Here is a 26,985-nt window from a genome sequence, read left to right as displayed (position 1 = left end):
TTTCAAAAAATAAGACATTAGAAATTTAAGAAAATGTGGAAGCTAGGGCTTTTGCAGTTATCAAACATCAAAATAACCTTATTTACATTTACACTTAAATAGCATTAGCTCATGTCAAAGCCATATAGTTATTTATGTAAATACAGTATGTGCCTTGGCAGATTATAATCAATCTCTCCAGTTGAAGTGGGGGGTTAAGTCAGTGGTGTCTGATTCAATCTGAATTCACTGGTCCTACAAATACAGTGCAGGTCAGCAGTTATGCTCTTAATTGTTTCATTTATCATCCAACCCTGGTTCTCGGGGCAAACCATACATGCTAGTTTTCGTTCCAGCTAAACTTTTAATTAAGTGGGTCTGACTAAGCTGTTTGCTGAATACTGATATGGATTTGACATTTCTGAGCACCCATCTGCTGTTAGTACTTTGTTACAGATATGGGCTGTTGGAAGGATGCTTGTTCACAAGATATAAGTAAAGGTGTTTCTGCAAGATATTTTCATTCATTTGAGCCCTTAAACAAATTAATATAGACTGGTATTCAGAATTACAAATCAACAGCTGTTTGTTCCTTACGGCGTTAGAAGAATGAATGGAACAACTAATTCACAGAGAAAGTAGCCTTGACTTTGTTCAAGGGGAAGATATTAACATAACATATAGAATGAGCAACATCACATTAGCACAACCACACCTCCAACAACAGATTTCTTTCACAAAGAATATCAGATAAAATGTAGAGACATCAAATAAAGACCAGCATTCCATTCTCAAGTGAGCGCATTTGGGTTGGACCCTCAGGAAAAGTGATTATGTTCAGGGCAAGTGGACTCTGCATGCGCTGCCAAAAATCTGGGAAGCAAACTCACAAGTTTAAACTTTAAAAAATATGATAATACTGTAAGATTGAACATTGCACTTCTCGTTTTAAGCATTTCTATATTACCATTAAATATACTTGCATTTTAACCTATATGTCTCTACAAGGTTACAAAAACACAAGGACTTTTATTCCTCAAGGACTTTAGGGTGGCAACTTTTTACCTTAGGTACTGTAAGAGCCTTTATGCTTTCAAAAAATGTTATCTGTTATATGCTACAAATTGTTCTGTAAATTACCCCATTTTTAAAAGATGAGCTACCAAAGAGCCTTGAAATTCATAATAATCAAAAAAAAAAACAGAAAAGTTGTACATTTAAATAAAGAACTGGCATAAATACTATATTTATGCAAGACAAAAGAGAAGTACAGCAATATATTACCGTAGCAAGTGACAATATTTTGAACTCTGTTGTATAAATAGTTTTCCTTCATGGATATGCTCTTCATATTATGACATTGAAAACCCTGTACAGTCAAATATATTCCATTTTCAACACTCATTACATAGCAGGTGTATAGTAAAATATACAATTCATGGTGGCATGGAACTTTTTTTTTTAGTTAGCACAGCTTATGCAGGAAGAAACAGCTATAGCTTTGATTTCACTTTTGGCTTGATAGACAAGTGAACCAGACTGATGTCACCCACACAGAGGGGTGAACCTTGCCACAACTTTAATAAACTCATGCACACTTGTGTGGGGGAATCAGTACGTTCAACATGCCCAGAAATGTCCTACACATGCCCGTAAGGGTATAATTAAAAGTACCAATTACAAATGATAAAATGCCAGCATGCAGAGATAGGAACAATCATGTCATGTGTATATCAGAATTGTTTTATAAACCTTTATCTTGTTACTTGACTATTAGAAAATATGTACATTTCATTACAGCTGAACCAATAATAAGAATTAAAGACATAAGGCCTAGGGACTATAACTTCAAAATGAACTTAAAAAAAAAAGGTTTTATATAAAATGGAAGCAGATGTCAAATTATAATTGGGATATTATGGTCCAAGGTTTCAGTGGTGCTCTGAAAGTGAGGCTTCATTAATTCTGTAATGGTTGGAACTAGAACATCGATCACAAACAAATAATAATAAAGAATTAACTCTCCATAGCAAACACTATGATAGCTTAAAATAAAGTCGTCAGAGTACATGGTAGCTCCATCTATTTGGGGGCATGAAGTCCCTCCCATTACAAGTTTTCAGCTGTCTGAGGCACATCGCTTCTGCTGCCGCAGGTAGTAAAATCAAAACCCTCCAGATAAATCCACAGCTTGTGGCCCTCCCCTCCTTGCTAGTGTTTTTCTTCCTGGAGTACTGAAACAACAAAACCATAGGCCTGAAATCTGATAAAGTCTGAGTCCACATGAGGTTCAACGGTCAAGTATTGCTAAGCAACCAGAGTGAAGAGCAACCCCCAACCAGGTATGTTTAGAAAATGTTGAGTAACACCAAGTGACAAGAGGCTGTAATGAGCAGAGTCTGCAGACTTCAAGCGGCGAAGAAAGCCATTCCTGTGCTCTACAAGAACACTGAGAGTGAGACTTAGAGTCATTTCATCTTATTGTAAGAAGTATCGCAGAGCTCACCACTTGGGACTTAAAACAGCGGTCTGTCTACTGTTACGAGGAAAGACAGACCTTTGAGAACAGCGGAAGAGTTGCTTGAGAAGCTCTGTGAGATTGCATCCGAGATTTATGAACTGTCAGTCAGGCTTTGTAAAATGGGCCATCAGGCAAAATGGAACCACTTCTCTTATCTGTCTCTAACCTTGTGCAGCCCTGTTATTCACGTTTCCTTGCACAGTCACACATTGTTTTAGTACAAAGTGTGTTTATGAAGAAACCTACCCAGCACAGAGGCTACCTCTGAAATAAAGAGCTGGAGTTCATATCAGCTTTATTTCAGATTTATTAAAACATGTTAATATATCATAAATCGCCATTCAAATGAATGACACTGAAATTCTGGGGAGAAAAAAAAAGTTGTTCAGGAGACTTATTAAGGGAAGTGGACGATTAACTGCAAACTCAGGCATAAGGGGAACTCCACCTTCCTCTCACAGAGAAACCTAAGACTCTATCTAGTAAGCAAGATGTTTGACACTCTAAATTTTACACCAAGAGTTCTGTCCCTGCTATTGTTAAACCGAAAGTTCCATCATCAGTATTCCGTAGGTTCAACAATTTAAACAATGACCAGAACTCCACTAGCATGACCAGAAAGAAACACAGTGTACTTGGTCTTTCTAGCGATAAATGGTCTCCAGTGAAACTCTTTTTCCCCACCCGGTTTGCAGCAGATATGCAGCAATACCTGGGTCCTGCTGGTCCTATCCCCACGCCCTGGCTGCCCAATGCTCCTGAGGGACTGCAAGGTCCACAGTTCCCACCCCCCAGGCCTGAGATGAAACTCTGTTCTCCCTGGTGCACTCATCTGGCTCGGTTGCGCTTGACCACGATGGTGCCAGCCACAATGTCGTAGACGGTTCTGTTGTGCTGGAAGAAGAGGAGGGTGATGAAGGCCGGGAAGAAAAAGGCGATGGAGAAGTTCTTATTGAGAGCTCGGACCGTCGATCTGGAGTCAGAGGGAGAAACACATCATGTTGTATTGGCAGAGAAGGTCAAGTAAAAGTAAAAGAAATAAACATGCAAAGTTGGTGGCATACTTAATGTTTGATAGCATATTTCTAAAAATTATTTCTAAACAATATTGTTTTTAGAAACAGCACAAACAAATATTGCTGGACTACTTACTGAGTAGCTCAGTGACTGAGGCACTTGCTCTGAGTACAAGCTAAGCTCTATGGCCTGTGTCAGTGTTCTAGCTGTTTATCCATCTCTATCACCTCAGGGTTCTGCTGCTTGGATTAGTTATTCAATTTTAGAGCATAATTTATCATGAGCAATATAAGCAATCAAAGCAATGGGTACATATATAGTCCTACATTATAGTTCTACATTACATTCATCTGAATACTGTAACATACCCTCCTCCCCTCTTTCTAGTTACACAGGAGTGGGACTGATTTATATTCAGGACTGCATACAAATACCAAATGTTTTTCAGATAATAGTGAGCAATGAAAATACTAGCAGGAAAAACATGACCAAAAGAATAAAAGCTTCTAATGGGACATTTCTGGCTCAGAGCAGGCTCACTGACTGTTCCGTAGCTCCTGACAGAGCATGCTGTAGTTCAAACAGATCTGATGTTACGGGCGCTGCACTCACGCAGAGAGAGTGACATTGGATGCAGGTACCACCAGGACCCGGTTGGGACGCACCAGGACCGAGGTGTCGCATGTGACGACCCGGAGTCCAAGGAGGAACTTCCCTGGAGTGGCTCCCCCAGCCCCCCAGATACAGATAATCTGACACAAAAGAACACAGCTCTTGTAATCAGTATGTTCAAGTCTCAGATGAAGATTGGCTTTTGTGTCCTTCAGCAAAGTACTTAACCCTATAACAAATATGTATATTGATATGCATAAAAAAAACAATGTAAACAGATACATAAAACATTCAGGCCTAGGTTGCACAAGCCCCCCAAATAAGGGAAACAGCTTAGCAAATACATATTCCAATGTAATGTTTAATCTTTGTGCTATTTAACTGTTAAACCAACATATTCTATGTATATATATGCAGCAGTTTTACAAATATGCAACATGTCCTTTGTAATCAGTCCGATAACAACTGTCAGACTTACTGGAATAAAGTGATCCTGTCAACATCTGGCACTAAAATGCATCTCTGAACAGATCTGTGGCCAGAACTGAAGTTGTTTGGCAGATGTCAGTGCACAAAAGTTGCACTTATATCTGATCATAACCAAATCTGCCAAACCTCCTCTGGAGATGGACAAGGACGCACTGTGGCTGTGTTGAGACTATGTGCAAAAGTGTCCTGCTGCCAAAAACAATTTACGATGACTTGCATCATCCCGAAAGGTCACTCCCCCCGCTGCAAGAGGAAAAATAAAATCCTGTGTCCTAACTGGCGCCGTTTGCATCGGCTGTGTGTACGCCAGACTTTATTAGTTGTGATGAAGGAAATGCGTCCATGGAATCACCCTGAGACAATAATTCATTTTATGAATTGGATTTCAGTTCATTCCCTGGACTGATTGACTTGAAATGGAATTGACCCCACCGCTGACAGAAGTGGTGTTTATAATCGCTGCCACTGCAATTGCTGCAAATTGTTTTGTTGTCGAATTCCGTGCACAGACCACTGAAGACAGTCCCTTTCGAGCATAACGCTACCACGATTAGCAGGGAGAGAAGCTGGAGTCTCATGTACATAATTCCAGGGAAAGTAATGTCCGAAACCAGCACAGACAAAGGAGCTGCATCTGGGACATGTTACACCAGGCGTAGATACAGGTGGTCTTTAAACTTAAGTGTCTTCAAATGCTACGAGTAAAGGTCCCCTCCCGAGATAATGGCATCAAATAACAGCAAAATCCATTATCCACTGCTGTCAAAGGTACTGAGGGGGCTTAATTTCAATGAGACAAATTTGGAAGAAAAGCACCTATGGGTAAAGTTGTTCTCCAAGAGACTCACCTCATAGAAGCAGACCAGTATCCTATAGACCAGAGCCACCAGCATCATTTTCTGCAGTTCCTCCATAGAAGTGTCCTCGTCTATCTCCTCCACGATGAAATGCATGGCAAATTTGGAAATATCCCTAAGAGCACAAGATTGTAGCCGATACTGACTTGAGCAAGCCTCTCACATATAAAAAAAGTCTCAGTATTCCCAATCAAAGCCTGTTTGTTCACAATATCAGCACACTGACACTACTAGACTACACACTTAATGACAACAAACTAGTGAGCAAGAATTCTGTTAGTTATTAAGAAAACTTCTTTAATTTGGTTAAATTTCTTTAATTTTTCAATGACACTTTACTGTTTAACTACTATAAAGGACTTTTCCTCTGCAGTTTGTTCAGAGTAGCCCGCCTATGAAATATTGATATCTGAGAACATGTTCGTGAAAAATATAAAATATGGACACATACAATGACCTCCTTTGACCAATGCCATGCACACACATTACAATGTTAGCATGGATTAGCCCTTTTAATTTGCCTTCCAGGTTTGCAACAGTTTTACCACTAATCTTGCTGAAACTTGTACCAAATATCAAGCTTCAGACTGACACCCACAGATTGTGTAATATGTCAGATCTGCCTCATGAGCTGTAAGTGGATATCAAGCAGTCCTGATATACATCTGTTACTTCCTTTTTAGTGCTGGGTATCATGACCAATTAGGGACTGCCAGAACCCAGGTAAAAATAAACATTCAGTAACACTGTGCATCTCGAAGAAAAAAAAACATCTAATTTGTGTAATGTTTCCTGTTAACTGCAACAAAAAACAGAAAGAGTACCATGGAATGAGACAGATATGGTATGTGTCATGATACACATAAACATGTTTTATACTGGACATTTAACAGGAATGATCTCAGTAACACTGACATTTTAGCTCATGATTTAGGTTTGATTTTGAGAGAACAGACCAAAAGGTGCATAATGAATATGAGAGAGCAGGCAACACATTCTTATGCATCTTAGTCTTGGGCAGCTATCCTTAAAATTCGAGAAACTCACTTCATCCCACTCAAGTGCATAATGCTGAGAATTATGGTTGCTTTTATGAAGAAAAGGATGAAGAAATCCAGCATTTCCGCCAAGAATCTCTGAAGAGGAGAGGGAATTGTGTACTCCCGACCTAAAAAGAGCAGAGAAGTGTTTAGCAGACTCACTACGGTGCGACAAGTACACAGTAACGCTTGAAACTATGAGCCTATCATAAATTATATATACAAATAAAACTGATTCACGTGACACTATTTTTCAAGAGATGTTGAGACTTTAAAAGCCATTTCACAGGTGTTATTCTAATCACTGTATTAGTGCCTTTGTTTCTAAACACATTATAACATATTGATCTAGTAAAGAGACCTGTGGCTGCATACACTAGAAAAGCAGCCATGGGTTAGCAAGGTAAATACCTAAATTTGACGTTAAAGGGGTAAGATAAACAACCGGACCCCGACGGCAAACTGTGGTTCCTGTACGGTTCCTACAGGACTTGCATCCAAACGTATTATGGCTATGAGGCTTGTTATTCGAGAGTTATTTATATGAAATAGCTACCTGCTTGCTGTACGTTTCCATTTTGCTGCTGCTGTGGTGCGGGCCGTTCGGTGGACACGGGAGTGGTCCCAGCCGTCACTTCCCCCGTTTGAGCACCTGCTGGGGGGGCGGCAGCGAAATACGGCGGAGCGGCGAAGTTAAACTGATTGTACCAATTACGGACATCCGAAGGCAGCTGGCCTGTTCCCCAGAGAGGCACAGTCGGAGCTTCGTTCCCCGTCTGTGGCGGGTAGCAAGGAGGGAACGGAGACGTAGACATTGCCATCCAGCTCTGCCAGTTCACATATCCGCAGTAGTACTGCCACATCCACTCCTGCAGTTTTGCGCAGTACTCCGTGGTCGACATGTTTTCAGCTGGATCTTCTCTGTTCACGGAGTCCTCTTTACCGTTTCGTAGATAAGCTGCTGCAACATTCAGCCCACAACGTTGCCCCACCTTGTTATTGCAAAAGATCTTTCCCTTAACGTTAATACCTCTTCCCTCCTCCGACTCAGCCATGTTTAGTGTTTCTCCAGCGCTTGAAATACCAGGAAAAAACCGGGGCGACTCACTATCTTAATCTAAACAGCCCTCAAAACCACGATCCACGTGTTCATAATTAATGGTATATGCTATTGTTATATGTCATATATTGTCATAACATTGTTATATAAATGCACAATACAAAACAATTCTACATTTATTCTTATTCTAAATATAGCTTTCACCTTTTTCTCAAATGATAGTATGGACCAAAAGTTCGTGACGCATTTCCTTGATGGCTGGTGTTAGCGGGGATCAATGCTGCGCGGGCCAAGCGATGTTGTGCGGCGGATTTCTCCCACTGCGTTTTCTTGTCTAACCAACATTAGTGAAACACTTGGAAGACGTGGAAACATACGCTGCGAGTTACTTACTAGTAACTAGTAAAAAATTGTTTCTAATGCAGAATAAATATAACATTAATTACGCCAGACCGATCTAGAGTTCTATTTTGAATTTTTAAATCTATAAATTGGCTATCAGGTACAAAGTAAATGTCGTTTTACGCCTATTTACGACTAGACTTTTCAGTCTAAATTCGAAAAATTGTTGAATAGCAAAATCACTGTTCCGTTTAAGTGTAAATGGAAGTTTTGGGAATTTTGGACACATCTGTATAATTTTTATTCTAAAATCTGTAGATGACAAAATGCTACAATGACATAGGAAGATCCGTGCTCTCTACAGCTCCATTGTTGAGCATACAAAATGTACAACATTTTGTGGAATAGGAGGAGTTTTGTTGTAACTATTTATAATCATGATCATCTTACTCGCAGAGTCTCGCACTATCTACATCGACACCCAGACTTAAGACCCTGTATCGCAAGTTCTCGGCGCTCATTCAAAAAGTTGTGCACTTCTGTAGATTAAACACAAGGGGGCAGCAGTGTCTCTCTCATCGACAGTGCGAACGCTAATTCAAGTTAAATTCACTCGAGTGACCCATCGATAGGTGAGTGACCCATTTTCTTTCATTTAAATATGAGGCTTTGCGTGTACATTTCCTCTTATTAATATGCTAGGGGATGATTTGCCAGAAACGTCTGACCCATTAAACTGCATACATTGTCATTTGTCATTTATTTGGAGTCCTCAAGGTTTGTTCCATATAGAAAATGGGAAGGAAAATTGGTTCAAAGTGCCTCATAATATTCTTGAATGACCAAGAGCAAGGATTTACTGCATAGCATGCCTTAAGAAAAGAAGAAGAAGAAGAAACCTCAGCTACTGTTACACTTTTACTTTGAGGCCACTGCTGTTGTTGCAGGCTACATTATTGCATGTAATACTTTTTGTTCCCTGCCCTGGAGCTTTGAGAGTCAAGGAAAAAATATGACAAGCCCAATGTAAACAAATGTAGTTCTCATTTATCACAAAGAGCTTCAACTTCCTAAACTCTGCTCCCGGAGGTAAGTTACATGGTGATTGCATATTTGCGTGCAAAAGTTTGCCTTGTCAGTATTTAAAATGGAAACATATTTGGCGAGCTAGGTGTTTGATTGTTTTTGGTAATATATTTTGCCTTTTTATTTCACACAAAATGGATGAATGTCTGTTATTTCCAAAGGCAATGAGAATGAGAAAAGATGACATAAGGTTTGAAGACCTGATCATGCACATTGTGTGATTATTGAAAATATTGGATTTATGCATTACATTGCCATGCAGTACTGTAGCAGCAGTGCAATATTGCAATAAAAGATGTACAACTATGTGATGCAATTTAATTGTTGTTCTTCATTTAACTGTTATATGCTTGGATAAACATGATAATGTATAATGGGAGACTGGGATAGTCCCAAATTCCACTGTCATTCCTTTAAATGAAAACATTCACTGAGATAATACAGATGCTTTACCATGAGAATCAAAGGGAATATTCATCTGCATTGCTTCAGAAATTGTGCTACTAATTGTAAATTCATAAAGAGCAAGACAGGAATGCCAGCTGCTAATTAATGCCTCATGTCTTTTGTTTACTCAAAAGTAGTCCAAGCCGTAACTATCAGCTAAACAAGAACTCAGCAGGTAGTGTTAACCCACCACCCTCTAGTGGTATAAAAATCATTTCTTTCGTGGGAGTGCCTCACTGAATGAGTGAGGTTGGAATATAGTCATTTGTAGGGCTGTTTCCTTCAGATACAGCCAAAATTTCAAACTGCTCCAGGGTCAGTACATGAAGGCAGGATCTCTTGTCACTTTGCGCATCAGCAAAAATAATTAATTCCAATAAAAGAAAAGAGTGTACATGTTGTAGTCCTTGCAGATACTTAAAGCATCTGTTCCCCTTCACATCTGTGCTTCTTGTGTCTTGTGTCCCACTTCATCACAGAGCCCTTATTCTGAGTCCTTAAAATGCCTGGTCATGAAAGGTCTTCTGTTTTATAGAAATGGGGATTAAAAAATCTAACTAGCACATTCGTGGCAAATGGAGTCATTTTATTCTATTATTGTGCTCTCTATGGGCATACTTATCACTGATAAGTATAACTAGGCAATCTAGTTTAAAAAATTGACACGTGGAATAATGTTTAAGAGACCTCATGATTCATTGTAGTAATGCAGGCCTGTGCTGGCAGTAGCGTTGCCATTGGTAAGGACCTGTAGAAAATCCACATGAGATGCATTTTTAAATGCAACTTTAATTAATCAAAACTGCTGCCTGTTATGATTCTCTGTGATAGGATTTGTACTAGGTGTCAATGAACATGCAATGGTTTGTCTTTCTAATAGTAGCCTGTTACCAAGGCTATGGTTATAGTGCCTCCAATAGCCTTAGGGTTTGGACACAGCCTGATGGAAATTTCTGTTGGAAGTCAGTTTCTGAGAATGTAACAATTGCTTCTTTGATACCCCCAAAAGCAATGTGCTCAGAGGAACAGACACATATTTGCATGGAAAAATGCGTGACAGGAGGATATTCTCATGGAGTTACCCCAATAAAACTAAGCATGGAAAACAAAAAGTTGATGAGAAATACACTCAGCTCTGTATAGGGCTCTGTTCTTGCTGGGTCTAACCTTTGTCAGGATCTTTCCCAGTTCATTTAAAAATTCTTTACCGAATACAAAGCTGAAGCAGGCCAAAGGCAGGCTCCTTTCTGTTCTTTCACAGCATGGTGGAGTTCATGCTGAGATCCGAAAAACTCATTAAAACCAGTCTAATATCATTAGTGCCTCTGAACATCCTTCAAAAAAAAAGAGGAAAAAATGTGGAAACCTCCAGCATGGCTTTTCAGATGAGTGCCAGCATGGTCCCCGTCTCTCAGCCAAATCCTTTGTGGGTCACCATGCCAGAGAACCTAAAGGTAAGACCTTCTGCACTGTCAGCCACTATAGTGAGTGCCTCTTCTGCGATATTAACCCATTCCACTACAGTGAGTGCCTCTTCTGTGATATTAACCCATTCCACTATAGTGCTGCATGTTTCCCCACACCCTGCACGTGAAATATGTGGCTGAAAGGAGTGACGTCTAATGATTTTGTTTAAAATCATGACTCTGTGTAAAAAATAAACATCACATAGAAATTTAGCCTATATCTTACTTAGGAATCCAGATTTATAAACTGATAGAGAACAAGACTGATATTATTGTCTATTTGGCTTTTTTAAGGTACAGTAGGTTTTTTTTACTCATTAACAAAAAGAAAAATCACACTTCTCAGCAGCCCTGATATGTAGTAGAATTCTGGTCATTTTTAAATTACTTAAAGTTGGCAGCTTAGTTAAAATCCTTAGATTATACTTTGTGGAGATCTGTGACCTCGTTCACCATTCGCCTTGCAGGATTTTTAGCAGTAGTTCCTTTCCTTTCCAAGAACATATCCGGTCACTAAAACCTGTAAATCTCTGGGAGGATTTGGGTCTGTGTGTGTGTGTGGAAAAGGTCCTAATTAAATCGATTATGTGACCTGGGTTTATGGCCACAGGCATGTTACCTAGGGCATGATGGTGGCAGTGTTCTCTTCTGGTTTGGAGACAGGACTTGTAACCAAGTGGTTGACATCTCAAAACCCAGGTAGGGAATTGTTGTAGCCTTGAGAGCGAGATGAGATGCTGAAGCTGAGTTGTTTCAGTAAGCCTCCAGCTGTATGAATGTGTGCTCTATCGGTTGCCCTGGGTAAGGGCGTTGGCTAAGTAAACAGCGTAAAGTTTTGTTTGTTCTCACTCCTGCACTGTTGCATATAGATTTTTATGCTTTTATTTTGCTGGACATCAGACGCTGAGGTTCCCTCTGCTTTCCAGCCACAGCCACTCATGTGAAAGAGGCAGAGAGTCGGCTAAAACACTTGACCCCGCGGTCACGTCTGTTTGTTTGTTTTACTCACAGCTGTGTATTGTCATGGCGATTTAGAGCCACGGTCTCAGGGGAGAAATCAGGGGTAATGGGGTTACATCCTGATTGGCTAACAACTGTTCACACCATCATCTTGGTATGCAAGAATCCCAGAGTACCCAGCCAGCCTGTTTCTGTTAAGCATATGATGCTCCATGTAAATGAGTTGCATTTTGTGATGAACACATACACTTCCCAATGTATTTTCCGGTGAGATTACCTGTTGCATGTAGACTTTGAAAGTCTGCTCTGCTGTTTTGATTTCAGCTCACCTTTTGTTGCTGTCTGCATATTCTACTGAACCACCATTCAGTTGACTGAATACATCTTACTTACGTCTTATTGTCAATGAGTGATGGTACCAAGGCGTCAAGAAGATACAGGAGATAACAGATGTGCATTACCCTCCAACCCTCTTATCTCCACCTGATTTGCACCTGCCAAAATATGCCATGCCATTTCACAACAGTGAGACAGTTAAAATACCTGTTAAACAAGGCTTTTGGACCATTGTCAGAAAATTAATCTCATTGCGGGCACCACTACAGTCTGCAAATCTGAGACTCTGATTCATGCATTCTTTGAGGGTGGAGAAGCAAAAACCATTGATCTTTTTTCACCATAGTCAACACTTTTGATTCTATATTTTCCCACTAAGGCATTGTGGTGAGTCAACTGAATTTGTAAGATGTTGCATGTTTGAATCCCACTGTTCATGTACCCTTGAGAAAGGTAACTAACTTGAATAAACGCTGTCTGTAAACAGAGGAGGCATGTAATCCTCTCCGGTTAAAGGTGTCTGTTGAACAATGGTATCATTTTGCTCCAGATTTTTCTTGACATGGAGGCCAACTATTTGTTTATCACTGGAAAAACAGTTTTATCTAATGAGAAAATTGAATAAGGGTCAACATACGGCTGATGACTTCCTTTTTTATCTGGCCTGTCACCAGCAAAATAACTGTGGTTGTCTTCTCAAGATAAATTTTGTGTTTTGTCATCTGTGAGTACTTCTGAGAAACAATAATCCAGCTGAATTTATTTCCAGATACTCTAAGTTAGTGCAGGGACTTAGTGCAGGGTCAATATGAACTTCCCCATTTGCAGTGGAATCTCCTTTTGTCACTTATTAATTAATTGAATATATTTAGCATTTGCTGCAAATTAAATGTAATAGCATGTTCTAGCACTTTTTCACCAAAATGTCATTTGTATTTTTGTTGCTGCTTGAGGTTCTATGATTGCAGGTTTTCCGTGAGAATCAACTTTGCTAACAGCCATGCCTCCCTGACGAATCAAGTCATCAGTCCATTGTCTGAAAGGGATAGTGAGATGGGAATTGTTTTTGTTGTGAATAATGCTATGATATTCATATCCTGTATTAAGCTCCTAAGCAGTGCATAAGTTGATGTGTCAGCAAGTGAATGTCCTTTCAGCAGGATGAGCCTGTGTTCTAGCACAGAAGCATGGATCCGGCACATAAACGATTGTGTTATCCAGAACAGACTAGCTGAATGCCTTGGATTCCAACTCCTACACTGTCTTAATTGTGCAACAAAACTTTCCTTTCTCCGCTCGGCATCAGGCTGCATTAAACATTCCCATCCTGCACAAGACTTAGATGCAGGGTCCTTCAGTTCAGTTTTCATATTTGATATAATGTTCATACAGTTTCAAGCACAGACACATTAGATCCTGAAAAAATAGCCAGCTGTAAAGATGATCAAACATGTTCACATACAAGATTGGGACCTTTTTCTTTCTTATGAACTGACATGGGTTGTTTCATTTTATGTCTGCTTATCAAATTTTACAAATTGATTTTACAAAACCAGTGTTAACCGTGTGCTCAGCTGGACTTCATGGGCATCAGTTCAAATCAGATACTGCCCAAATCGACTAATCTTCGTATTATATAGGTGCATTCATCTAATCAATATGTGTACTATCAGCCCATGCAGAGGATATTAAGACCTGGGTATTAAGAACTGAACCAATGCCCATGGCAAAAGCACAACATATTGCTGAATAATTGGGGATTTATCATTAAGATGAAGGGAAAAAACACCAGAGCCTGACCAGGCATTTGAACAAGCTTCTGTTTGAAACTCCAGTTGCCTGAACACTGCACTGCTGCTTTTGATGGCTCTTGCCGTTTCAAGGTTCCCCATAGAAGCCTGGATAGTATAGACACCATACAAATATAAATAGAAACCATTTTGACAGTGATGTAAAAAATCAATAACACTTACACTCACAAAATAATACACACATATTTGATCATGCAATCCAAGTGTTAAAAATAAACAAAAAGTAAACAAGGAATAGTACTGTGCAAAACACTTAATATTTCTTATGCTTTGCATTGCAAAACACTTCCAAATTTTATATTTAATGGCTATTTATCCAATAAAATTTAAAAGCATCCAGGCAAGGATGTCCTATATACTGGAAAGGGAACAGTTTATGTTGGTATTGTTTTCAGTGGAATTCAACATAAAGCTTCAAAACCGAACATTAATACATGCAGTTATGCTTGTGTCAAGGTTAAAGTCACAAGGGAGAGAATTTGTATTTTTTGATGAAGAAACCTCACAGAAATGGTCAAAGGGTGCTTGTTGTCCATCTTAGACAGTTCCCACCTGGCAGCCAAACCATTTTTAATCCAAGGGGTTTTAGGCCTTTCTGTTCACAGCTCTGATGGGGATTAGTAATCACATGATTTTATTGTTGCCAGAGGAGGGGAGAGGTGAGGACTTGTAAAAGCACTCTTTTGTGCATGTGTGGTTTTTTTAGGACACAAATCTGCTTAGCACAGTAACGTGGTTTGATTCTTTTTTATTGGAGGGAATCGTTTACAGAAGGCCTTGCACTCGCATTCATCAAACATACATAAGTTGTACAGTATCCATCCACAGTGGAATGCCCTGACCAGGCTGTGGTGGTATTGTCTTGCCATACAGAGGCATGTATGTTTAAGCTTGTGCATAACAGGGTTAATAAACGCTTGACTCAGTTCCCACAGCCCAACAGTCTTGCCAATGATATCTTCCACGAGAAATGAAACTGAAGCAGGAGTGTTTTGATCACAGTAAAAGTGGTTAAGGAAAGCATGCTTCTGGCTGTTACTTTTCCAGGAATGTAGCACAGTTCAAAAATTACAACCTGACCTTGTTTTCCTGAAGTTATCCCATGGATAAAGCTGTGTGGTCATATGTGTTTCAAGACCACCCTTATGATGAGGTACGACATGACATTTACATTGCATTTATTCTTTTGGCAGACGCTTTTCATCCAAAGCGACTTACAAGTGAGATACAATACAACACAAGCGAAAGCCATACAAAGTCAATGATATTAGAAGTATTGCATGACAAAGTTCCAAAGGTGAGATACCAACTAGCAGGTATAGCTAGCAAGTGTGTTAAACCATTACAACCAAACCATTATGTTAAACTCTTACAGCCAAACCATTGCACTTTTTTTTAATATAGTTTAGTAGGAGATAGGGGGGAAGTGTTTCAGGTGCTCAGGTGAGAGCGGGAGCCAGCGATATTATAACCTCATTTTACGAAGTGCAACATTACTCAGGTTTTGGTTTTACCAAGTGTAACATTTTGAGAAGCTTTTCAAACACAACCTAGCTGCTGTGGTGTTTTGTCCTTAACTTTGAGTGACAGATATATTCTGTGTACAGTGGCAATATGACCACACTCCCAGGTCCCCCAAACTGCGAAGACTATAAGACTGTGTGAAGGTATTCTATTACTTCCAGCCCTTAAAGCAAGTATTTCCTTTGTCAATAAACATATAATTTCAGTTTGACAATAAATACACAATTGCTTAAACTGGTCACTTAATGGTAAGAACAAAGAGCACTGAAGTTGATTGAATTTGAGCCTTATGCGGTATGATCTTGATAAACTTTAACATGGGAACTATTTTAACTCACCTTGGCCTTGTCTTTGACTTTAGATAGGACCAGGCGAACACACAATGGAGCTTGTAATTGTGTCATAAAGGACAATAGAAGGGCAGGGACGTTCCACTTAACGGTAAGTGGAGATTTCCAGATGTTCCCAAGTCACACAAAGGATGTGATCTCATTCAAGTTCTGATAATCTGTCCAGAGAAAAACAACTACTCCAGCATTGACAAAATCAACAAGCACCCTGGTGTATATATTTTGGTACAAACCCCAGCATCCTGTAGGGTGTGTAACTACACATGAAAAACAGATTATGGGGAATTAAGGACTGCATGGGTTCCCATATGATTAAAAGTTAAAGACCATGACATGTAAAATGTAGCATTTGTTAAAGATATTTAAGATATTACGCTTACAACAGGCAGACACATTCATTGATATATGCTGAGTGGAAACATGAACAGGAAAAATACAAGCATCTCTCTATTCCCTGTATGTTTTTACAGGGAATAGAGAGATGCTTGTATGTCCCTGTATTTAATCACTAATAATTTAATGTGGATTTTATTGATTTTACGACAGTTACTTGACTTACCCTTTCCACCCTAAAGACAATTGTTTTGATATTTGTCTAACAATTGTTTTTCTTGCTTTGTAGTTTCCTGGTTATTAAACCAGTGCGAAGGATTCTTTGGAACCCCCTGCTGTTTGAAAAGCCTTTTTTCCTATCCTTTTGAAAGCACGGACTCTCCCTCTTTCCATGTAGCACACAAAAAGTAAATGTCCTGAACTTGATCCAACGTGGAATAAATTGCCCCATTGTGAATTGTCACAGCAGTTGCCGTATTTTCTAGAATATCTTTGCAAAAAATATTTTCTAATGAAAGTGCATGTCTGAAAGATGTATCTGAAATAAACCCTCTCAATGCAGACATTTGTGCAAGTATATTTGCGTTGCTGTTGACCTGAATACTTCCTTACAAGTGAATTGTGCTCTGTGACAGGATGTTATCGCCGCAGAACTTGGCCAACAATTCCACCTGTCTCAGATCCAGCTGTTTTCATAGTTAGTGACTGTAAGTGTCCGATTCTGTTCATGTCTCAGAAATGGTCTCTCTGGGATAGGGTCTGCAATAACCTTTTGACCTAAGACTGCAATTCCCATGTCTTTTAAAATATGGAGGACATGAGAAATACATATGCTGTCTGACCTTGAACAGTTTGTTGTTTTACAAAGTTGTGTAATGAAGTGGACACCTTTCAAATAATTAAATACAACCTGAATACCTCTACAAAATCATTAAAAATTAATTGGCGTTCAATTAGAAGAACCACAATGTCATTATGGGGTTGTGAATTGCCTGTATTTCAACATAGGAAAATGTTATAAAAACCATGCAAGATATGAAAAGCATGAAAGTCACATACATATGCAGCTGAATTCATTTTGAAAGAAAAGCCTTGTTTTCTTCCACGTGAATTTTGGAAAAATGCAGCAGAGGCTGAAATGACAGTCCAGTGCGTAAATTGTGAATTTCCCATGACTATATAAAGCTTCAGAAATGAAATATGTTTACAAGCAGACATGGTGTTCCATGACATATCTGTGGGAGAGTTTTGTATAAGTTCCAAATTGAATCTATGTGCTCAAATCGCATTCCACGGAACATGCTTTCCTGTCTGCAGAACTGTTTAAATTCAACAGCTGTGCATGCCATATTCATTACATAGCCACTATCTCTCAAACATGAGCCTAGATACATGTCTGGATTCTAAGAGCATGAAAATGTTGCATTCAGCTACCCTTTAGGTCAAGGTTTACAAACGTGCATAAGGCTGGCATTGGCATTGGGCGCAGCAGGCTTGAATGTGAAACTCCCATGCCAAAGGCAGGTGACACAAGGGCAAACAGAACACACTTGATATCGCACAGCAGTGCTGCCAACTGGTTGACCTGAAATCGTGCATTTAATCCAGTAGTTGCGTTCAACTAATGTTTGTAAACCAAACATTCTCTAAACTTCAAGGTTAAAACGGTGCAAATGATGGGGCAGCATTTGATTTTGGGTACATATATGAAAGTTACATCTGGGTCAGAACTGTACATTTGCTTGGGGGGGCAAAAGCCAGACGTAGACTAAAATTCTTGCAGAAATCAAAGTTCACATAACTTTAAGACCATATTTCCTGACTAAAAGCTTGACACCCCTCCCTCCACAAAATGATTAGCATAATTCTAATTACACATTGACAAATATAGTTGCTGAGCTTCACACACCACTCCATTCCCATACAAAGGGTGATACATTTCACTTGATAAAACAAATCAGGTTAACCTTTATAGGATTACAAGTATATGAATTGAAGCCAAACATACAACCCTTTCCAATGACTACCAAATATCCTAGTGACATTACTCTTGCTGGTCTTAAATTGGTATTAACAGCAAGCATCTACAGGGATCTTCGTGCACTCCACTAGTTCTGTAGGCTTGTCTTTACAGTAATTGGAAAATGAACCATCATGATCCCTAAACTGAGTTTAAGCTGCAATGTGCTACCAATGATCAACTTGTTTGAAGGAACCAAAAAAAAAAAAAAAAAAAAACACTGTTCCAGCACACTACAGTCAGTTCAAAGAAACAGCATTACCTGTTTCTGGGTTACATCTAGAGAAAAGATATGGGGCTCTAGCACAAGACTCAATTCAAGTGGCCTCATTTCTATCCCATCACGGATTACTGACAGCAAACTGTGGTAGACATTAATGATCAGAATTGATAGGAAATGGCTTCCATTCCCAATACACGTAATATGTACAGTACTATCCTGCATTACACACAAGTCAAATCAACATTGATTTTTTTTTTTTTTTTTTTTTTATTCAGAGCACCACAGCAGCTCATACTGAATGCATAAGCTGTCAAAATACAGTGCATGTCACAAGTTTGGTTTGGGTGTTACAGAACAAAAACATAACAGCATTTTTGCCTGTCTTCAAATGCAGCCTCCATGGGGGCCGAAGTTCTTTAAGCTTCCTTCGTATATGTCCTCACAGCCACAACTTCACCCATAATGCATCTCTGCAAGGGGGAGGGGAAAAAAGTGAGTGACTTAAGTACATCTTTGTCACAAACCACAATGTACTGGCTAAACACTAAACAAGTGTGGCAATATTGCAATGGTGTTCATTAACACTCAACTGAACTTTAAATATTTTGCATTATTTGTTACACATTAGAACCAAGTAAAATGCTAGCAGTAATACTACGAAATCTGTCACACAACAGAAAATGTCACTCAAAGAAATGGTAGTTGCCATAAGCTAGACTGCGGTACATTACACTGGTAGTTTTTTTTCCTCCCACCTGGCTTCTCATGTCATCACTGGGAACCTGAGTATACCTTTACGAAAATCGGTGTTACTATTCGCTACCTAACATAACATTTTAACAATTTAAGGATCTGGCTAAACCATTATATTTTTAAAACCATTATATACGACGAGTTTAATGGGACTGAATGAGGTTTGGGGTCCTCCGCCCAAAATTTGTATCAGTTTCTTACCGCTGTCAACTTTCCATCCTCCACACTCCTCTCTAGTGTTGTGCTTTTACCATCCCATCTCTGTTTTTGGATAAGCTTGCCGTTTTCCACGGTAATCACGGTCTGGAAAGTGGATACAAACAGTAGTTACGTCAAAATCGTTTCAGCATTCAAGGTTTACCGCAGGAAAGACAACCATGAGATCAGACACCCACCTTGGTTTTTCTGTCGTCCGCCGTGGTTTCATCGAATTCCTCGTTCAGTTTGAATTTGATTTCGGTGGTTTTGAACGTGCTTTGCGATTTCATAGAGATCACTCCCTGGTCGTCCACGCTGATCACCAGGCTTGGTTTAGCCATATTGCCCATCTGCCGAGTGGCAAAACCCACACCTGCAATGCCCAAAACAAGACGTTATACTATCTACCCATCTGGATATTGTCAACTTATCAAGTCAGCAGCAATCAGATCCATCAGCGTCGTTCTAATTTGGCTAGCTAACTTAACCATGTTAATTGGTCAGACAATATTAGTGATCGAAGGGGAGCCCTTGTGTCGCTAGCTAGTGCTGACTAGCTAGTGAACTACAGTAATTTAACTAGCAAGCAATACAATCGCCTTGCTAGCTAGTTAATGTTACTATTCACTAGCCTTTCAGCAAGGAAGCAAACGCGCGCAGTTGACAATGTCAGAACAATCTGATTTTGACTGATGGCAAACGTTACCAACATGCAAATACTGAGTATAGCAGCCAACTACCCGAAAACAAGATAAATAGCACAATCATCTTAACCTTATCGAGAAAACTCGTTCGCTGGTTAGTCAACTAGATGATTAAAATGATCATACTTGTCAGCTATGAAGACAACTTTGTCCAGAAGTCGTAAAACATTAGCTGCACACCATTAGCACGCTATTTATTACCTACAGGTTGGATAAAGTGGTAGCTAATTTAACTAGATTAATGGTGCCAGCAAAACTGAGGTGAACAGCTTTTCTAGCAAAGCTAAAATCCACAATTTTCATCTCACCCAAAGCCCTCATGTAGTCATCGAAATTTTCACTAGCGGTCATTTTCCACGTTCCTAGAAATGCCTCAACCATTTTGACGGTTTAATTTTGGTTTACAATCAAACGAACCGCGCCTCTCTGTGCCACTCCAATTAACACCAGCACACAGTCTCGCAAGAAACTGGCCACTGCTCTTTCCCATATTTAAAGAAGCTCCTCCCGCACGTGCTTCTCCTCGCAGACCAGTCATGAGATCCAACGTCAAAAGCGAGTGATTCCATTGGAGCGGAAGGCTGGCAGAGGAAAAGGCGAGATGTTAAATTAACGCAGAACAGTAGACAAAAACTCAGCACTGAGGCGGGTAGGGAGGTTGGGGGTAGTGGCAGTTACTGCAGTGATTGATGAAACCGTTAATAATGACCGTGCTCAGTCATGCTCTGGAGATAAAGGGTTTTCAGCATGCATTTTCGGTGCTCCGTCATGCTCTGGAGATAAAGGGTTTTCAGCATGCATTCTCAGAGACGCTGTACTTATCGGTTTACATGAAATTTACAGAAAGAAAATGCTGGAGACTCTGAATACCTTGCAGGTTTATGTCCCTTTTTTGATTATAGCTGTATCTGAAAGCCTGACCTAACGGGCAGCACCCGTGCAGAAGTTTTTGTTTGAAAATAAAATGTATTTTTCTCTGATTTATAGCCATGACTATATGACTTTAAAGCTTGGACTCGGAAAATCAGAGATAAATCTAGCAAAATGTTTTGACATAAAAATTTAAGCAAGAAGTATGTTCCTTCAGTAATACCTACTGGCAAACGATCTAATACTTGAAATAGGCTGTTAAGTCGATCTAACTTCAAGAGTAGCCTTAAATCCTTTCTTAATATTCTGCCCCATGTCCGTATAATGTTGTTCCAATGAAATTTGATTTGTCGTGACTGTGTCAGTGGCTCCCCCAAACGGAGACAGGATATAAAAATTAATACCGCATAAGCAGTCCAACTATAGCCACAGGCAGTGGCCAAAAGTGGAAACACTTGGTTAAATGAGGGACACAATGTATACTGAAAGCAGGTGCTTCCACACACGTGTGTTTTTTATGTTAATTAGGCAATTACTCCGCATGCTCAAGGTTGTGCACAAATATCCATGGAGTGTTGCCCATAATTATAGCTAGCACAGTTAAAACACAAGACCTCAGAGACTTTGTTGGTCCATGTTTGGCAGGAGCTTCAGTGATGAAAACAGCTCCACTTACTGATGTTTCATCAGTAAAGTGATGTTGGCATGGAGCTCTGAGAGAAAGACAACAGAGGGTAAAGGTGGCTGGAAGCACATGCACCTGGGTTGTGATGTCCATGAATCAGTTCGAGGTGCAAAGCTAAGCAGGCGGTTTCATCAAGAACAGTCTGTTGAGAAACTCTGCAAAGCAGGAGACCATTGTTGAGCAGCAGCGCACAAACCACTACGCTAGACCATTGCATCTGGCAGTGCATGTTTGTGACAGTGCTGGTGCTAAGATGTAGTACGTGATGTAGTACGTGATGCTGTTCTGAGCAGTGACGAAATGTGATATGATCAGATTGTTCATCATGCACCATGTTCTGGACAAACAGACAACTGCATGTGTGGTAGTACATTCCTAAAGAAGCCTACAGGCCTGAGTATTTAGTTCTACCAGTGAATGGTTCCAGGATTACAATGTGCCTAGAGAATGTGTGGTCTCTGAATGATTTGACCAGCATGACTGATGTTATCCATATGGCACAGCCTTCTTACTCATTAGATCTGAACCCAACGGAGCATCTATAGGAGATCCTGGAATGATGTCTGAGACAGCATTTTCACCCTCCATCAACAAGGAATGCGCTGATTGACATTTGCATGGAAGAATGGTGCCACAGCCCTCCTGCAGAATTCCAGACGGTAGATTCTATGCAATGGATAATACAAGCTGTTTTAGCAGCATGTGGTGGCCCAGCCTCCTATTTAGAGGATTCATATTGGTGTTTCCACCTTTTTAGGCACTACCTGCATATCTTCAACAGGCATATTCTTGCTCACAAATTCAGCATAATTGTAAATCAGAAAAATCATCTTACAGTTATTGGTAAAAAGTCCAATGCAGATGTTTTTAGTAATGTTTCCTTCAGTATGTGAACATAGCAGGGTTTGTATGTTAGCTTCCCAGTGTTTGTCTTTATTCTCACAAAGTGGCCTGGGGTAATGCTAGATCCACCAAGCTGCTTTTTTGTCCAATAATTGTAGCTAGAGAGGTAATTAAGGTGTTATCACTTCTCAGCACAAGTGCAGGCTTAAAAGCAGAACCAGACTGCTTGAATAAAACAGGCACTTCTGTGCCAAAAGCCAAGTTTGCATAGATAAGAAACATTTTGAACACACATGGTGTGATGGAATGGACCTGTGTTCTCTTTGCTGTTTACTCCCAGAGATTCACAAGGGCAGTCTTTACTCTCTAACCTCTCACCTATTTTTTGTTAAATTGCTGACTAGGAGAGAAAGAGAGATCCCCTTCACCTACAACCAGAAGCTCTAGTTCTGTTCAATAGTAGTCACCTGAAACACCTTGCACTTGCCCAGCCCACACATAGATGCACGCACATACTCGCACACTTGCATAAATATCTTCTGATCACTCTCTTAAACCTAGTTATCATTAACAATTATTTTGCATTTCAGGAGACAAAACTACACTGTATGAACTGATAATTGAACTGGCCTGTAATTCATTTGTGGTTAATATATGTTGATGTTTGTATTGGACCTTGCTCTGTTAGTGTGGCATTTCACTACAGATTGTGAGGTAAAGATGAAGATTTTTGTTTAAAACAGATGTGCACTGTTTTTGACCACTAATCAAATGTAACATTTAATGCATATTAATATATTCATAAATAGGTCAATTAAATGGCTGCATGTATCAGATTTAGAGATCTCCATGAGTTAACCTCCTTAAAGTAGGACTTTATAAAAAAATTAATATGGTATTTGATATTGCTTTTTACAATATGTGTCAAGTATTTGCATGCACAACTGAGCATTTTGAACCATGTTCTAAGTGTACTACCTGAACCTTGAATGGCGTAAGCCATTTTCCTTAGGGTGAACAGAGACACACAAACCATGCAGAAACATTTAAAGACATCTTAAAGAATCAGGAAAAAATAACTTGCTTTGTGCATGTTAATGATTTCATTGTTTACAGTGGAAAACAAGGCGTACATAGCAATAACTCCTCCTCTGCAATGATTTGGGATTATCAACTCTAATTTAATTTAAATTTTGTTTTAGTTGACTAGCTTTTCACTGAGGGATTGGGCTTTAGGTGTACAGGATGCAGTTTTGTAAATACTTCATATGCAGTAGCATTGTACAATGCAGTACAATGCAATGCAGTAGCACATTGTACTTTGTTAAATGCGAAACACCATAGAGAGGCAACCAACAATGCCACAGGATGGCGACAGAGAGCTGAAGCCATCACTGTACTATTGTACTCCCTTAAATAAAATTCTATTTTACCAGCAGCTTGCAAGCTAATTGCAGCATACCACGGACTTCCTGTTGGCTCTTTGATAATTAAGAAATGACCAACAAAAAACAACAATCCTGGTGCTATAAAATCACCCACTTTTAGCTGTTAAACCTGTTAGTTTGGTTTTCCGGTTGCTATTGATTGTGGACCTGAAATATTTGAAGTAGACCTATGCACTTACCTTTTCTGAATTTATTATTTACCACAAAAAACAAATAAAAAGTAATAATTATGTTTTATTCTGAACATGTGAAATTAGCTATAGCATTGTTTAAACCCATGTGTGTACTATTTATTCATACATTGTTTTACCAACAGGAGGCACACAAATGACCCTCAGGCAAATGAGCACTGATTAGACAGGCAAATTGCCTGCTGCTTTTGATTGTTTGGCCTTGCTTAACCATATTGTGAGCCCTGATACATGGCTTGTAAGGGAAGTGCACCAGCAAGGTATTTAGTAGAGGAGTGTCATACAGTGCTAATAGTGTAGCAGCTTATCTGCTATTTTCTATCTAGTTATATCTTCATCATTTATGGTTGATCTGCAGCTCTAGATTATTTCAAATTGTAGGCAACAAAATCCAGGCCCATTTGGCAGTGTGTGTGATAGTGTCTGGAGAATGTTTTTAGTAATCATGATTGATAGTAAACCATCAATCATTCAACTGGGTGAATTGGCCTCACTCACCCCCCTTGACCCCTGTGCCCTGATTCCAGTCTCCTGACTAGGTGTGAAGTAATGGAACAGTGAAGATGGGAATCAATCCATTAACTTGTGACGTCTTTTGGTATACAGTGAAATGGGGAAAGACAATGAGTTGTCCATGCAATGCCTTGGGATGAACATCATTTCCTTTTTCTGGGCAAGACTTGACGGCAAGACAACAACTGACTGCAAATGATCGTAGTGACAAGCTCAACAGTGTGCACTGTGTGGTAAAGTAGAGATTGATGCAATTGCCTCTGAGGGTAACTGCAACTTTCGTGTCACATCTTAGCAACCTGTCGAGGTAAATGTCCAATGTGTTTTTGTTCTTGATTTGGAAGTCTGATTGAATAATTTGCATTACTTGATGACAGAACAAACAAAGGAAATTAAGAACTGGTGGTTAACTGGTTCTGTAATAGTTCATAATGGAGATGTACTTCAAGTGTCTGCAATCAAAGACGAGGACAGGCAGTGAAGGCAGTAGATTATTTAGAGGTCTGTGTCAGATGGAGGGGAATCAGGAGTCATTTATATCACTAATAGCTCATCTGCAATGGTTACATGTAGGCTTCAAGGCCATAACCTTAATTGGCAGGAACAGTGCATCTGCTCTGTCACCTGTGTGGTCTCATTTGTAGCAAGCACTGGGAACCCAAAAACAGAGGTTTCTTCTTCAAAGCTATTTGTTCTCTTTCCCTCTTACCTCCTCTTCTAAAAAAAATATCTGAGCCAGTAACTAACAGGTATTTCTTCACCTGTATGAAAATGAGAAACACACGCCTCTTCATGGAAGGTATTCTCTTTTTCACACACCCTTGGGTTTGAGCCCTGAGGGTGGATTTAGTGACGCTAGCGAGCCAAACTCACGTGTTTCATCTCATTTCCTCCTGGTGCCACTGAGGCAGTGAAGCCGCTGTGCCATACTATGACATGGGGAGGAGTAATGGGTCAGGCTGGACCATTGCTGCTGATGGTACCACTGTCCTCTTCCCCTGAGGCACAGAGAAATCCACATAGGGTGATTCTCTGCAGTGGGTTGACAAGAAAAAGAAAAAAAGAAAAACTGGGAACAATGCATTTTGACAGGTAGCTTATGGACACTGTGTCTGTTAATGTTTAAGAAGGTGAGGGACCAATGGCCAACACTTTGAGGAACACTGCCACTGTGAACAAAGTGAAACCATGTGCTTTTGTTGGGCTCTGAGATAGAGACATCAAGAGATCTCTTGCAGAGAAATGTGCAGAAATTCTCAGCTGGGTCTGTTGGCTGATCAAACATTTAGCAGCGAGTCATTCTTTTTTTATTTTATTTTTTAGTAGAAAAACATTGAAGCATCATGTTGAGGAGGTTTAACTACTTCCAGTGAATGTTTAATTACTTTCATTGACAGAAATTGTGATTAATTATTAAAAATTTGCTTCGATATAGTCCCCTCATACTGGGCAGTCTACTTTCAGCACAGCTCTATGGTAAAACTGCATATTAATACTGTGCTCCATTATTTATCTGCCTGTGATCATTAATACTTTCAAATGTGGAAAAAGTAAGAGGGTATACGTCTTGACTTGCAAGTATGTATGGACCTGAGTGCATGGTTTCGTACTGCCACAGACCATAAGCACAGATTCAGCAGGCCTGGGAGCCCTATTCAGAGTTACACCTAAACTGAAGCGCCTGCATCTATCAGATGAAGGTGTGCATATTTCCCTTTGTCTGATCCCACATTTCCAAACTACAGGTTATGTAACCCAAACAAATGTATGCAAACACCATATGTATGCACCCCCTCCAATAATCTCTCTCTATATGTGATTGTGTAGAGACACATTGGTATAATCCATGGGCCATTTGTAATGACCTTAGCAGGTGTTTAAACCTTGTTTAAATCACTACACCACTGAAATCCCTTAGAGCCTCTGGAGTGGGGGAGGAGACATTACTCATGCCCTACCAAGCCCCATAGCCCCACGCAGCCTGCTGTGAGTATGCTCAGAAACTCTCTCATGGAAACCACTGACCCCCAGCCTCAGCTGTAAGTTGAAGCAGCTGCTTTCAGTAATAAAGGTATAGCCACACAAATTAGAACACACCTAAACCTAAGAATAAACAAAGGACCGCTGGATTTTCTTCATTTTAACCACAATATGATTAATTTCTATTGCTCAGTTACAAATTAATATTGTTTATTTAAGTATTCTTTTCTTACACAATATTTCTTTTGTGCAGCATACTCATTCCCAGGGCTGACAGCTATGCGGCTAAAGGCACTGTAGGTATCTTGTATCTTTTTCAGTTCTGTC

At 39.7% G+C, this 26,985-nt stretch overlaps 2 protein-coding genes across 2 annotated transcripts; both read right to left on the bottom strand.

Moving 5' to 3' along the window:
- Window positions 1-2,202: 2,202 nt before the first annotated feature.
- fam8a1b (family with sequence similarity 8 member A1b) lies at window positions 2,203-7,570 on the bottom strand. Its single transcript, XM_036538742.1, has 5 exons — window positions 7,072-7,570; window positions 6,523-6,643; window positions 5,467-5,590; window positions 4,130-4,269; window positions 2,203-3,473 (listed from the first exon to the last, which is right to left on the bottom strand). Exons 1-5 carry the CDS (start codon window positions 7,568-7,570, stop codon window positions 3,329-3,331), a joined length of 1,029 nt encoding a protein of 342 aa, XP_036394635.1. The 3' UTR covers window positions 2,203-3,328.
- An 11,208-nt stretch (window positions 7,571-18,778) lies between these two features.
- LOC118784606 (fatty acid-binding protein, adipocyte-like) lies at window positions 18,779-20,515 on the bottom strand. The gene is made up of 4 exons (XM_036538927.1): window positions 20,437-20,515; window positions 19,622-19,797; window positions 19,428-19,529; window positions 18,779-18,943 (listed from the first exon to the last, which is right to left on the bottom strand). The coding sequence occupies exons 1-4, from the start codon at window positions 20,507-20,509 to the stop codon at window positions 18,890-18,892; spliced, it is 405 nt and encodes a 134-aa protein (XP_036394820.1). The 5' UTR covers window positions 20,510-20,515; the 3' UTR covers window positions 18,779-18,889.
- Window positions 20,516-26,985: the final 6,470 nt, after the last annotated feature.

This window comes from Megalops cyprinoides, chromosome 10 (assembly GCF_013368585.1).
Source record: "Megalops cyprinoides isolate fMegCyp1 chromosome 10, fMegCyp1.pri, whole genome shotgun sequence".
Classification (NCBI taxonomy): domain Eukaryota; kingdom Metazoa; phylum Chordata; class Actinopteri; order Elopiformes; family Megalopidae; genus Megalops; species Megalops cyprinoides.
The sequence above is the reverse complement of the archived record's forward strand: the minus strand, read 5'-3'. Positions and strand labels throughout refer to the sequence as shown.

Excerpts from the sequence above, each read along its gene's own strand:
- fam8a1b (XM_036538742.1), bottom strand. The coding sequence starts at position 7,570 with ATGGCTGAGTCGGAGGAGGGAAGAGGTATTAACGTTAAGGGAAAGATC. Across the intron at positions 5,591-6,522 it reads ATGCACTTGAGTGGGATGAA|GGATATTTCCAAATTTGCCA; the intron begins GTGAGTTTCTCG and ends TTGTGCTCTTAG. Across the intron at positions 3,474-4,129 it reads TCCAATGTCACTCTCTCTGC|ATCGACGGTCCGAGCTCTCA; the intron begins GTGAGTGCAGCG and ends CTCTGACTCCAG.
- LOC118784606 (XM_036538927.1), bottom strand. The coding sequence starts at position 20,509 with ATGGTTGAGGCATTTCTAGGAACGTGGAAAATGACCGCTAGTGAAAAT. Across the intron at positions 19,798-20,436 it reads TGACTACATGAGGGCTTTGG|GTGTGGGTTTTGCCACTCGG; the intron begins GTGAGATGAAAA and ends TGGGCATTGCAG. Across the intron at positions 19,530-19,621 it reads CGGACGACAGAAAAACCAAG|ACCGTGATTACCGTGGAAAA; the intron begins GTGGGTGTCTGA and ends TCCACTTTCCAG.